The sequence below is a fragment of the Raphanus sativus genome, chromosome 4 (assembly GCF_000801105.2).
Source record: "Raphanus sativus cultivar WK10039 chromosome 4, ASM80110v3, whole genome shotgun sequence".
Taxonomy (NCBI): Eukaryota; Viridiplantae; Streptophyta; class Magnoliopsida; order Brassicales; family Brassicaceae; genus Raphanus; species Raphanus sativus.
The window spans coordinates 31,022,547-31,035,573 of NC_079514.1; the positions used below are offsets into that span (position 1 = coordinate 31,022,547).

Here is a 13,027-nt window from a genome sequence, read left to right on the forward strand (position 1 = left end):
GTTCGCTATCTGGGAATAACATTAATGACTAAAGCTATGAGACAGCAGAACTATTTTCCTTTGGTGGAGAAGATCATATGCATAATTAGTATGTGGACCAGTCGGTTTCTATCTTACGCTGGACGCTTACAGTTGATCAAGTCTGTGATAATGAGCTTGGTAAATTTCTGGACTTCAGTCTATCTCCTTCCTAGTAAATGTATAAAAGAGATAGAACGGGTTTGTGGTGCTTTTCTTTGGTTGGGCCCGGAACTAAAAGCTACAGGAGCTAAGGTAGCTTGGAGTGTGGTTTGTGGGGAGAAGGAGGAAGGTGGTTTGGAAATCAGAGAGCTTAAGATTGTAAACAGAGTAAATATTCTTAAGATCATATGGAGGTTTCTTTCGGGCTCTTCATTATGGGGAAAATGGGTAAAGGGCAACTTGCTAAAGCAGAAGCATTTCTGGGAAATTAAGGAGGAAACCCAAGTAGGGTCTTGGATGTGGAAAAAGATGATAAAAATGAGAGAAGTTGCTAGAAGATTTCATTAAAAAGAGCTGGGTAATGGTAGACAAACATCTTTCTGGTTCGACAACTGGTCTGGGAAAGGTGTTTTAATCAATCTGTTGGGAGAAAGAGGTATTGTAGACATGGGCATAAAAAGAGAGGCCACGGTAGAGGAAGCTCTCATGAGGGATAAAAGAAGGAGAAGCTATCGTTCAAGGGTGTTAAATGAGGTTGAAACAGAAATGGAGGCTCAAAAAAAGAAGTTGAGAGTGGATGTGGAGGATGTAAACATATGGAGGTGTGGATCAGGATACAAACAAAAATTCTCGACTCATGAAACTTGGTGGCCGTTAAGAAATACGAGGGAGATGTGTAGTTGGTCACGAAGTATCTGGTTTCCGTGGGCAACTCTTAAATTTGCTTTTGTTGCTTGGCTTTCTGCTAGTAACAGACTGTCAACTATGGATAGGATAATACAGTGGGATTCAGGTGCAGTAACGACTTGTGTGCTTTGCAAGAGGGAACCAGAGACTAGGAACCACTTATTTTTTTAGTGATCTTTCTCATCTCAGGTTTGGGAGTATCTAACGAAAGGGATATTGCTTTGTGACTATACAAATGTCTGGGCAAATATATTGGAGATCATTTCTGATGAGAGTATGGAGAAGAAGAAGAGGTTCTGTTTGAGATATGCTCTGCAGTCTGCGTTACATGTTATATGGAGGGAGAGAAATAAGATAAAGCATGAAGAGAAGCCAATGCCAGTTGGGGCAGTTATGAAAATGGTAGAGAAAGGTGTAAGGAACAAGCTGAGTGTGATGAAATCAAAAAGAGCAAAAGGGTGGGAGAATGGTTTACAATTTTGGTTCAGCACTAGACTTTAAAATGTTTTAGAAAATTCGAAAAGGAGTTAGAAGTATTTGTTTTTTTCTCATTTTAAAGGTCTATATTTGATGTAATAAAGATTTTTTTGATGAATAAATTTAGCATTCATTCAAAAAAAAAAAAATCTTGGTACTATGCAACCATATGGATGCTCTTTGTGATTCCCACTTTCGTTTTGTCAACTGATGAGCATGGCAAAAAATGCGCTACATGGTTTGGATGCGCCAATCAGAGAGAACTCAGTTATCCCTTTTGGACACCTGATAGAAAAGAGTGCGGCCACCCGGATTTTAAGGTTAACTGCAGTGGAGATTTTGCAGAGATAAGTATATCCTCAGTTAAGTTCCAAATCCTTGATGCCAAGTTTGACATCATTAGACTTGCCATAAAGGATTATCACAACAATCTTTGTCCCCGATACCCTGAGAATGTAACAATCAACCACGATGTCATTGGCTTTTCTACCGACGCCATGAACTCAATACTTTATTACAACTGCTCTGATCCAAGGGTACATGTTCCTCCCGGCTTTCAAATTAGAAAGCTAGACTGTAAAGATGATATTGGTGGGCATAGTTACTTTGTCTCGTCCGCTTTACATTCCTGGGATAGAGCTATCTTAGAAAAGTCAAGCGCGTCGTGTGAAAGAAATGTCACTATTCCTGTCGCCCGATCTGCCTTGAGGATTCAAGATGGAAATCCGACGCTGGAGGCTATAAAGATGGCTCTTAATGAGGGTTTTGAGGTTACAGCTAACAGTGAATGTTTGGAATGCACAAAATCCAACGGTAGTTGTGGTTATAATGATAGCTCGAGAGCATTCGTTTGCTACTGTGTGGACGGGCCTCACAAGGGTACTTGCGATTCTGGGATAGCAAAGACGAGTAATAATAATCTATCTGAAATACTTTTAACTTTACCTAATTTAATGTTAATATAGCTTAAGCTGGCTTTTTTCTCATGGTATTTGTTCATGCAGGTCTCTACGAAGCTGCAAAACCAAGTACGTGTCTACTCTTCCTTTCCTTTCAAGGAATCTAGATTCACTATTTCAATAAATTTGGATCTTAGTTCCGTTCTTCCACAAGATCCAGATCTCCTTCCTTCCTACGGATCTTACCTTTTCACATAAACTAGTTTTAGCTAACATGAATATGATTTATTTCACTCCTTTTTCTCGTGACCACTTAGAGAAACTTCCTTGAGTTTCAAGCCTCGTTTTAAAATTTGAAGTAAGTTCTGTCTTGAGTTTGAACTAACATATTTTCTCATGGTATTTGTTAATGCAGAACTCACTACACAACATAAACTAGGTAGGGTGTCTATTCTTTTACTTTCGAGGAATCTAATTTCCGTAAAGCATACCTACATAACCTAACAAAAGCCCTTGTCTTTTTTTTTGTTCGTCTCTAGGAATTGGATTCGGATGTGGATTCTTGGGTGCCACTCTTTTAGCAGGAGCTGTACTCTGTTTGATCTACAGAAGAAGAAAGAAGTTGGCAGCTCAATACACAAGCGAACATTTTACAACATCTTCAATTTATCCAACAATGGAAATGGGTAGGGGTCTATTCATTTCCTTTTCAGGAAAATAAAATTTGTCAAAACCTACGTAACAGAATAATCTTACAACTTCTTTTGTCTTTTTGCTTTGTCTCTAGGAACCGGAGTCGCTTGTGGTTTCCTGGGTTAGTTTCTAACTAATATCTTTTCGAACTCAACATTTAAAATTTCTTTTTGCTTTTCGCTTGTTCATGCTATTCTCATTAGGCTTTCGAAAGAGTGAAACTTCACACCATCCGAGGGACCACAAACTAAAGGCACTGCTACAACTAAAACAATACAGTTACGCACAAGTAAAGAAAATAACAAGATCATTCTCACACACGATTGGCACCGGAGGGTTTGGGACAGTCTACGGAGGAAACCTCTGCAACGGTCGTAAGGTTGCGGTGAAGGTTTTAAAGAATATCAAGAGCAGTGGTGAAGACTTCATCAACGAAGTCGCGAGCATGAGCCAAACATCTCATGTTAACATTGTTTCATTGCTTGATTTCTGCTACGAAGGGTCCCAAAGAGCAATCGTGTACGAGTTTCTAGAGAATGGTCTCTTGACCAGTTCATCTCAAAGAAGTCGTCGTTGAATCTAGATGTGAGCACACTATATGGTATCGCATTAGGTGTTGCTCGGGGACTTGAGTACTTGCACCACGGCTGCAAAACAAGGATTGTGCATTTTGACATTAAGCCACAAAATATACTATTAGATGACAATCTATGTCCTAAAGTCTCGTGAGAAAAGAGAAAGCATCTTGTCGTTGCTAGACACGAGAGGAACTATAGGATATATTGCTCCAGAGTTGTTCTCAAGAATTTATGGCAGAGTCTCCTACAAATCAGATGTTTATAGCTATGGAATGTTGGTCCTCGAGATGATTGGAGCAAGGAACAAAGAAACAGTTTAAAGTACTGCTGCTTCTGACGCTAGTTCGACTTACTTTCCAGATTGGATATATAAGGATCTTGTGAAGGGAGACCATACATGGGTAACTGACGATGATGCGACTAAAGAGGAAAAAGAAGTTGCAAAGAAGATGATCTTGGTGGGTCTTTGGTGTATTCAGCCATGTCCATCGAACCGTCCACCGATGAGTAGAGTTGTTGAGATGATGGAAGGAAGCTTGGATGCAATTGAAGTCCCTCCTCAGCATTCTTTACAGCTGTCTGCAGCACCTCTCGCGGAATCATCTTGGCTTTCCGAAGAGAATTCAGACTACTCTGAGGTATTGCTATGATCCATAAGTATCAAAGTTTTGTATGCTTGGTGTAGCCATGTAAATCTCACTGACAATAGCATGAAAGCCTGATTAATTTTCCATTTGAGCGGGGATAACAGATTTTTAAAGAGACTAGTCTTTTTTTAAGGTGGATTCATGTATTTTTCAGGATTCAAGTCACTAATCATTCTACAAGTCTACAGGTTTTAAAGCAAAAAGGCTAAAACTCCAAAAACCTAAACAGCTTTGATTCACAGATGCCTCTTAGAAAACCTAAACTGGAGAGAAGAAACCTAGTTATAGCGCTTTTTCAACAAGCTTCTTGTTGTCTGCTGAACCGAGAGAGAAGAATATCACTATATGGATGATCTTGCTTCACTTCCAAGTAACCTTTCGTCTTCAACACCTGTAATTTGCCCATATCAAATCAATTTTTTGTCTCCAAAACTTGAAAGCCAATAAACCCCATAAAGATAAACCGGACCAATAACTAGGTTTGACATACCAAAGTCTCGTAGAAGAGTCTTGCGCTTTCCTTCTGAGTTCTTCCTCTGCACAGCTCTAACAAACTCGCTTTTTCTTCTTCTCCTTTCTCCCTCTGTTCCAGAAACGTCTTCTCCAGGAATTTCGCCACATTCCTGTACAACACACAGACAGAAAATCCGGATATATATTTATCTAAAAATATATACAAAGTGAAGAAACTGAGATCAAAGATGTGAGTCTACCAACCTTGTTCTTGCTGACCATGTCTCTGCAAATCAGTAAGATACATCGTAAGAACACAGTACAACGAAACACATCAACATGCAGCAAACAACATAACGATCAGATTTTGATCCCATAATAAGTTGTCTATGTTTTTATGGTTGTAACTGTTCACAAAAAGCAACATATAGTTTTAAAAAGCATCAATCCATTTCTAACTAGTCAACTAAAAGCTGGGGCACTGGCATGAAATCATTTCTAAATTATCGTTTCAAGATATTGGATGCTTTCCATTCTTAGAATAAGAGAAGAAGGCAGGCAGTTTACCTTGTTGCAGGTCCTCTGTTTCATCTTGTGCATTCACCTGCTGAAGCAGAAGCAGAAGCAGAAGCAAAAACAAATGCTCAGTTTTATAACTATTAAAAAGGGCTTTCTTTTGCAACTGTCATATGATGCAATGGAGTAGTACCTCCTCGTTCATCAAAATTGCATCAAGGTCCCTTCTATCCTCGCAAATTTCTGACGGGTGCTCTTCAAAGGATGTGAAGGAGTTTCCAGGTCTTGTTTCTTGTTCAAAGGTCTCATGGTCGTTGAAATATCTCTTCGACATTGATTCCCTCACCGGCGTTTCAGGAGCAATCTCTACTTGCTCGGAGACTACTGGTGTTTCTGGAGCAATCCCTGTTTGCTCTGATGTCCTTGCTGGGGTTTCTGGAGCAAGCTGTGCTGGCCCCGCAGCCTTCGCTGGAGTCTCTGGAGGAAAATTTGTTGGATGAGCACTTCCAGCAGCTACGGAACTAGCTTCTGTCTCAGCTGAAACCTCTGTATTATTCTCTACCGTCTCTGGCACAGTAATTCTCAGCTCAGTAAGAGTAGCAGTTTGAGGAGTTTCCATAATTTCCCGACCATTCTCAGTCTGCTCTGAAGAAGAAACATCTCCACGACCTCCAACTGTTCTAAGAGAAGACCTTTTCATCCGCCCAGTGGTTTTAGCAGCTTTAGGAGTTTCTGTGGTGTTCTGTTCTTTAAGCTTGATGGGTTGACAAAAAAGTAACTGGAGATCCAAAGAACCATCTGTGATAGGATTGTAACAATCACTCAATCAGCAGTAGCACACACAACAATAAATAAAGGTACAGTAAATTCTGAGGTTTCACTTACATGGAATCAGAGGGTCCCAGGAACTTCTTGACGGATCGATAAAACGTTTGATTCTTTTCTCAGGATAGTCAGTATATGGAACTCTTCTCCGTTTTGCAACCAATGTACTCGGGTCTTCTATCATTTTTTTCATAACTCTACAATAAAAGAGAAGAAATATAACACACATGTATGGAACTCTTCAGATGATTATAATCCAAGGTTACAAAAAGATCTCTTACTTGCTCGGAATCATCACTTCATCATCTATCAGACATTTTCTCTTCCGTGAAACCACCCGAGAAGATTCCTTTCCAGCCGGCGTAGGAATGATCGAAAACTGATGGCTTGTTTCCCCTGTGTCTCAATTTTCAAAGTATATAAGATTAACACATTAAAAACACAACTAAATAAAAAATTTATTTCCAAAAAGGCTCCACCTTCAGAGATGTTCAGCCACGAAGCTGGTTTGGGAGTAACAGCAACTGGCGTATCTTTAGCATTAGAACCTTCACTCCACTCTTCTGAAAAAGTCTTGTCTGAGAGAAAACCTTTCTCGGTAACACTGTGTCTAACTTGATTTACTTCAGGAGTCTCAGATGGCTCTTTATGAGACCCATGGAACATGTCAGTGTCTGTCATTTCCTCATCATTATGTCCTCGATGTTTCTCTATGCCTTCAGGCAAGTCTTTATTTTCACTCACAGATCCTGGTTCTGGTTCTTCTCGAGTACTCATCTCCGGAATCTCTTTCTCCCTAACAATTCTTGAGGCGGCGCCAGAAGGTTGATCCTCACTCCCCTGAATCTCTTCAGGACTTTTGCATTCAGATGGTAGGGACCCGTCATGAGGCGTCTTTTCCCGACTTGTTTCCACTGATGTTTTCTCTGATTCTGAATTCTCCATGTGCCCGTCTCTATGTGGATTATCTCCTGGGGGTTCATGAGGATCCTCTAGTCTCTGCACAACGGTACATATGGTTTCTTCCTCTTGAGCTCTTCTGATATCTTCAGACGCTTCCAGTTTCCCAAGCATGTCATCTGATTCCGGATCCTCTAGTCTCTGCACAATGTTACATATGGTTTCTCTAGCTGTTGCTTCTTCGGATACTTGCGGTTCCACAAGCATGACATCTGATTCTGGATCCTCCTCATACCTGGATGCAGCTTGGGGATCTCTGGATGATTTGTTAGAGTTCAGTGGCTCTGCTTCAACAACTCTGACTGATGTTTCTCCACTAGCATATCTGTCATTTTCTGCATCTATGTCCATATCATGAGCAGAGCTCTCACTGCAATAAAAAATATAACAAAGAAAAACTGAGTCTGTGTCTGTAGATTACATGTAAACAGACAAAAATATCATACTCACTGTCTAGTATCAGAATGATCGGCAACAAAAGTTTCATGAAACGTAGACAGGAGGTCCTCCTCCATGTCGAACTGCAACTCCACAAAATAGTATCTTCATTACATATATTTCCACTTGTATACAAATGATCACAGAGAAATGGGTTCAAGCAACAATGTCAACATATACTATACTCAGTATTCTATCAGGTGAGAAGGCCATACCCTTTCATTATAGTACTGGTCCATGCTCTCAGTATCCCGACCAGAACCTCCATCTGTTCCATCACAATACAGTGGTTAAACACATGATTAACTTGAAAAGAGTTGGTACTTGTCAGTAGTAATTACCCTCTTTAAGTGTAATATCTTCCTGAGGCTTAACATTACCCCTGAGAATAAGAAACAAAAAAAAAGTGAGACTATAATAACGATCTCTACGAGGTACATTACTGTACAGGATTAAGAAGCATAATACCCGTGAAAATCATCCAAAACCCCAAGATCAAAAGCATCTAGCTCGAAACACTCAGGCAAAGCAATTGAGAAAAACCCCGTAGATGCAGCAGGCAAAGGCACATTAGTGTTGTTCTCTCTGTTCTTCTCCTTAGCCACAAACTCCTTTACACCGACCAAGGCTCTGTTGCAATCATGGAACAAAAAGTCCACCTTCTTGGAATATATTCTAACAACACCCAGAAGAAGATACGCTAAAACTCTGTATGCCAAGGTGTCCAACTCCTTTTGCAAGATCTGGTCTGTAAGATCCAAAAGAACATATCATAAACTGCAGTTAAGTACAAAAAGTTAAACAATAAATTCAGAAACTTTCTGATAAACAAATGTGAGTAAGACAAAGTGTATGGACTTAAGCCCAGCTGCTGAATCTATATGACAAAAAGAGTGTTTTTTTTTAACAGATTATGTTCTTATCTATCAAATTGCTATAAAAAAATCGAAACTTTATCCCTAAATAAAAGCTCAAAGGTTCATTCAGGCATTTTGTCAAACAACTAATGAGCAAAAACCAACCAACACAGAGAAAAATCAACAGAGGAGTCGGTTTTAATCTGCCAACTAATGAGCAAAAGAAGCAAACTTTGTGACTCATTCAAGTCATTTGCTTCTTCTTTTGCCCATTTGCCTGCAAACACAAATGAAAAGGAAACCCTAAGTTTCTATTTCGGGTAAGTTTAAACTAAACCCATTCAATCAAGTCTAAACCTTTAAAATCACCGAACAGAAACTTCACAGAAGGAAGATAGAAGGAAACAATGTGAGAGGGAAGAGGAGGAAGAGAGACAGACCAACGGAGGAAGGAATATGAGTGTCTTTGACTTGGGCTTTCTTGAGCTTCTTGTAGAAGTACGCAGCCACCCAAATCGCTCCTAAAGGTCCTTTCCTCGGTACGACGCATTGCTGCGAGTAAAACATTTGACTTTTGATCCCTTTTTACTGGGATTTAATTTTTTTTTTAAAGAGCAAAAGCTACGCAGATACTGAAACTAGGGTGAAGTGAGGAGGGAGAGAAAGCAACTGGATTACAAAAAAAATAAATAAATAAATAAATAAATAAATAGAAGTGGAGAAGAAATGGTAATGAAACGGTCATGCGGTGTACGAAACAAGCTTCTTGAAAACAGATCAGAACCTTTTTTTAAAAATTAATTACTTTGTTTTCTCCTTATCTTCTTGTTAAGTCACGCTTAATCCGTTTTTTTCGATTGCCTATGTATGCAACAACTTTAAAAAATTGATAAAAAAATTATATTGACAGAAAGGTACATCTAATATATTAATTTAGAGATTATCTACTATTTAAAGTTCTCATTTAAATTTTGGACTCTTTCATAGTTGTTGCTAGAATATATCATACCTCCTATACAATGCAACCTACCAACTTAAATTAAACCAAATCTTAACCAACATAGATTAGTTAAACCTAACCAGTAACACTTTTTTATAATATTTTTGGTTAATCTCTTAATATAATTAGATCATATAAAACTGAACCACTCTTAAATCAATGAGTTCCATATCATTCCAGACATAAGAAAAAAAATATCCGACTCATTTACAACGTAAGCATACAAAGACCGTGTATGCTTATGCTCATTGATCTTCCAAAAACCAAATAATTGTGGCATAAACTAACATAGACTCATGTTCGTATCACTAACTTTACTTCCATATATTTACTCTTCACCTACATCATATCACAACATATACAGTTATGCAAGAACATGATTTTTTTTTGTTCAAACAACCAAATAATGGTGGCATATGGTCAGTAGATTTTTTAAATATGTTTTTTATATATTACATTTTACGAGACTATGTGTATAAGTTAAAAGGTAAAAGATGTGACAAAGCAAATTATTATACTAAAAATGAAAGAAGATTAAATATAAACTAATAACAAGTACAACACAAATTATAACACTATTAAATTCTATATATATTTAATAAAATATTATATATATGTCTAATATGTGTATATATATATATAAATGTTACACAAAATATATATAATATTATATACACATATTATATATACCATATATTATTAATTGAAATTTGACAAATCAATTTCCGCCCTTTAGGACGGGTTCTAATCTAGTTTAATTTTATTTTGAATCAGGTGGTTTTAAAAGCCTATGAATTAGGTGATGGCATAAAGCCAAACCTTCTTAAAAATGCATTTCATATTTATAGATATATTTCCGTTTTTACTTTTATTGTGCATATTCCCTAATTGTGATTGTGGTAATATTAACGCTAATATGGTATATTTTTATTTACTAGATCTTACAAAAATAGAAGCGAATATTTTGAAAAGTTAAAAGATAAGAAGTAAATACTTGCTCACTTTGTGAGCTGGCCACTCTTCAGTTCAAATCTCAATGTTTCAAACATAATAGCGGTGGTAAAAAGAAGAGATTTTCTACCGCTAGGTCATTTTGTACAGCACGTGTACAGTTAAGAGTTTACGTGGCACTTAACTGATAGCGACCATTGATCCGATGTGGCACTGAGCGGACTTTCATGGTGGGCCGTTATTAAAGGCCCAATAAAGTGTTAAAAGCTCTCTTAAGCCCAAATCTGTATATGTCTGTCCCTCCTCTTCCGAGATCGAATCATTTCCTCCGTCTCCACCGTGCCCGGAGATTTACCTCCGACTTGCTGATTTCACGTAATACGGATTCCTCCGACTCTCAGTCGCAGACTCGCAGGTATTGTTCTCCAAACCAAAACCTTAGTTTAATTTCATTCATTTTTGGTCTATTGTGTAGAGTTCTGGTCTGTGGAGATGTTTGATTGACGACTAGTAGAAGGCAAAAGCAAAATCGAAAGCCGGGAGCTATTAATTAATTAATATTAATATTCTCACCTTTTATAAAATATTGTCAAAAATAGTCTAATGAGTGGGCGACCGATGAAATTACGAAACTACCCTCGGCTTGTGCTCCTAGAGAGTAAACAGAGTCACAGTCCCCTTGAACACATCAAAGGGTTAGTAATCTGGGGGGATGCCCTTTCGTCATCAGGAAAAGTACAAATCAATTCGATTATAAAAATGTCTCCTTTCACGCATATGTGCAAAAAAGCCATCAAGTTGGTGTCAACGACTCTCTTCCTTCTTACAAAAAAACATTCTTTCTTGAATCTGAATCTTGTGCAGGCAGGCGTGTGTTTCAGTGTTCTCGTTTAGAAAATGGCTCTTGTCCAGCGGATTCCCAGTTTCTCCTCCAATCTTCGAAACTGGAAGAGCACCAATCCGACAAACCACAAGCCTGTTTCATCTCTCCATTACAAAACCCAAATCACTGCCTCTTCCTCTCCCTTCACGGAGAAGCACTCTGCTGAGAGGTACCAGAGGGATCAATGGCTGTACAAGTCATCCACTCCATCCCCATCTCCACCTCCATCGCCGTCGTCGTCGAATCAGCGAGATGAAGTCTTTGTCAGGGAAAACGACATCGCATCGCAGCTGCCTGAGCTCAAGAAGCTTTTGGAGGTTCTGAGAGAGAAGAGGGAGAGTGGATGCAGAGGTGGTGACTGCGGAGCAGGAGATGTGTTTTTAGTCGGGACAGGACCGGGAGATCCAGAGCTTTTGACTTTGAAAGCTGTCAGAGTCATTCAGAGCGCCGATCTTTTGCTTTACGACAGGCTTGTCTCTAATGATGTTCTGGAGTTGGTTGCTCCTGATGCGAGGCTTCTCTATGTCGGCAAAACTGCTGGTTATCATAGCAGAACTCAGGTACAACATTTGATTGGCCCTCCTTGCTTAATGATTTGAAGTCTGAATTGATGGAATTGGAGGAAGAAGAAGTTATTTTTGATGTTGTTACAGGAAGAGATACATGAACTACTCCTTAGTTTTGCTGAAGCTGGTGCTACTGTTGTGAGGCTTAAAGGTGGAGATCCTCTGGTAACGGCTTTTTGTTTTCTGTTTCCTCTATGTTCCTTTCTTCTTTTTGGCTCCTTTGTAACTTTGATTTGATGTTTTAGGTTTTTGGACGAGGCGGGGAAGAGATGGACTTTCTACAACAGCAAGGGATCCGTGTTCAAGTTATCCCTGGTAATAATCTTCTTTCTTATGCTCACTCTCATCCTCCAAGCAACTGATTCTCTTGCACTTAGCTGTTATTGCATAGAACTTGTATGATTGTTGTGACTAAGCTAAGGTTATCTTACCGGATGTTTATGATTGATATTGTAGGGATTACGGCTGCGTCAGGGATAGCAGCAGAGCTTGGGATTCCATTAACGCATCGAGGTGTTGCAACTAGTGTGAGGTTCCTCACTGGTCATTCTAGGAAAGGAGGGACTGATCCTCTCTTCGTTGCCGAGAATGCAGCTGATCCGGATACGACACTTGTTGTTTATATGGGTTTGGGAACTTTACCTTCACTTGCACAGAAACTGATGGACCACGGTCTACCTTGTGATACACCAGCTGTTGCGGTTGAACGTGGAACCACTCCTCTACAGCGTAATGTAAGCAACCAACCAATATACTCTCTTTTTTCTTTCTATGGGACGTTACTCTCAAGTGTTTTAAAAGGGGTTTTGTTTGGGATGATGCAGGTTTTTGCTGAGCTTAAAGACTTTGCGACTGAGATTCAGTCTGCTGGATTGGTATCACCAACGCTCATCATCATAGGGAAAGTCGTCGAGCTATCTCCTTTCTGGCCACATTGCGCGAAGGAATCCTCCTGCCTTGTAGAGACCCGTTAGATTATTCGCTTCTCTATGTTATGGGTACAGTGGCTTACACCGACGTAATGGTGAACTTTTAGGAGTGAAGCTTGAAGAAGGTTGAGAGATGTAATAAGCCAAAGGAAGGCTGATATACTTTTCTTGTGTCCACGTGGAAATGTGAAGTGTTAGTTTGATTATTTTGGGACAAATGTCAACGCCAATTGTTTTGATGTAATAAACTAGCTTCAAATAGAGCCAAGTTTAACTTCATATTCGTTGCTGTTTATTGGTCTTTTTGGTGATGTTTATATTAGCACCGTTGATAACCACTTGACCGGTATTATTGTTACTCCAGCTTTAAATGTCTCTTTTGGTATTGAGTTGGAATGGCCAAAAGCATTGTTCCTTAATGGTATAACTGTTAGCTAAACTATTAGTTTAAATTGATAATCAACACTACAATAACATAAATGTCTCTC

General features: G+C 39.0%; 3 protein-coding genes and 1 pseudogene across 7 annotated transcripts; 3 read left to right on the forward strand and 1 right to left on the reverse strand.

Moving 5' to 3' along the window:
* The first annotated feature begins 345 nt into the window (after positions 1–345).
* Positions 346–4,326, forward strand: LOC108850676 (LEAF RUST 10 DISEASE-RESISTANCE LOCUS RECEPTOR-LIKE PROTEIN KINASE-like 2.1; annotated as a pseudogene).
* On the forward strand, positions 628–1,368 carry LOC130511283 (uncharacterized). The gene is made up of 2 exons (XM_057008197.1): positions 628–978; positions 1,057–1,368. The coding sequence occupies exons 1-2, from the start codon at positions 628–630 to the stop codon at positions 1,366–1,368; spliced, it is 663 nt and encodes a 220-aa protein (XP_056864177.1).
* Positions 4,265–10,576, reverse strand: LOC108855459 (sister chromatid cohesion 1 protein 2). 4 transcript variants are annotated; one of them, XM_057006943.1, is made up of 14 exons: positions 10,347–10,576; positions 8,651–8,879; positions 7,822–8,101; positions 7,695–7,735; positions 7,569–7,621; positions 7,366–7,436; positions 6,435–7,285; positions 6,237–6,351; positions 6,016–6,152; positions 5,324–5,928; positions 5,182–5,221; positions 4,879–4,900; positions 4,652–4,784; positions 4,265–4,552 (listed from the first exon to the last, which is right to left on the reverse strand). In XM_057006943.1, exons 2-14 carry the CDS (start codon positions 8,775–8,777, stop codon positions 4,457–4,459), a joined length of 2,571 nt encoding a protein of 856 aa, XP_056862923.1. In that variant the 5' UTR covers positions 8,778–8,879; positions 10,347–10,576; the 3' UTR covers positions 4,265–4,456. The 4 variants fall into 4 exon arrangements, with proteins under 4 accessions (XP_056862923.1, XP_056862924.1, XP_018484795.2 ...); XM_057006944.1 differs by lacking the exon at positions 8,651–8,879; XM_018629293.2 differs by lacking the exon at positions 10,347–10,576 and having other exon boundaries at positions 8,651–9,679.
* On the forward strand, positions 10,449–12,818 carry LOC108855460 (S-adenosyl-L-methionine-dependent uroporphyrinogen III methyltransferase, chloroplastic). Of its 2 annotated transcripts, XM_057006945.1 has the most exons (6): positions 10,449–10,576; positions 11,026–11,604; positions 11,698–11,775; positions 11,856–11,925; positions 12,067–12,344; positions 12,435–12,818. In XM_057006945.1, exons 2-6 carry the CDS (start codon positions 11,059–11,061, stop codon positions 12,582–12,584), a joined length of 1,122 nt encoding a protein of 373 aa, XP_056862925.1. In that variant the 5' UTR covers positions 10,449–10,576; positions 11,026–11,058; the 3' UTR covers positions 12,585–12,818. The 2 variants fall into 2 exon arrangements, with proteins under 2 accessions (XP_056862925.1, XP_018464160.2); XM_018608658.2 differs by lacking the exon at positions 10,449–10,576 and having other exon boundaries at positions 10,924–11,604.
* The last annotated feature ends 209 nt before the right edge of the window (positions 12,819–13,027 follow it).

Bases quoted from the DNA above. Each gene is read 5' to 3' on its own strand.
- LOC108855460 (XM_057006945.1), top strand. From the start codon at position 11,059: ATGGCTCTTGTCCAGCGGATTCCCAGTTTCTCCTCCAATCTTCGAAAC. The intron at 11,776-11,855 runs GTAACGGCTTTT...TTGATGTTTTAG, and splicing joins TTAAAGGTGGAGATCCTCTG to GTTTTTGGACGAGGCGGGGA. The intron at 11,926-12,066 runs GTAATAATCTTC...TTGATATTGTAG, and splicing joins CCGTGTTCAAGTTATCCCTG to GGATTACGGCTGCGTCAGGG.
- LOC130511283 (XM_057008197.1), top strand. From the start codon at position 628: ATGGGCATAAAAAGAGAGGCCACGGTAGAGGAAGCTCTCATGAGGGAT. The intron at 979-1,056 runs GTAACGACTTGT...TTCTCATCTCAG, and splicing joins TACAGTGGGATTCAGGTGCA to GTTTGGGAGTATCTAACGAA.
- LOC108855459 (XM_057006943.1), bottom strand. From the start codon at position 8,777: ATGTTTTACTCGCAGCAATGCGTCGTACCGAGGAAAGGACCTTTAGGA. The intron at 7,286-7,365 runs GTGAGTATGATA...TTTTTATTGCAG, and splicing joins GATCATTCTGATACTAGACA to TGAGAGCTCTGCTCATGATA. The intron at 6,352-6,434 runs GTGGAGCCTTTT...ATTGAGACACAG, and splicing joins GTGGCTGAACATCTCTGAAG to GGGAAACAAGCCATCAGTTT.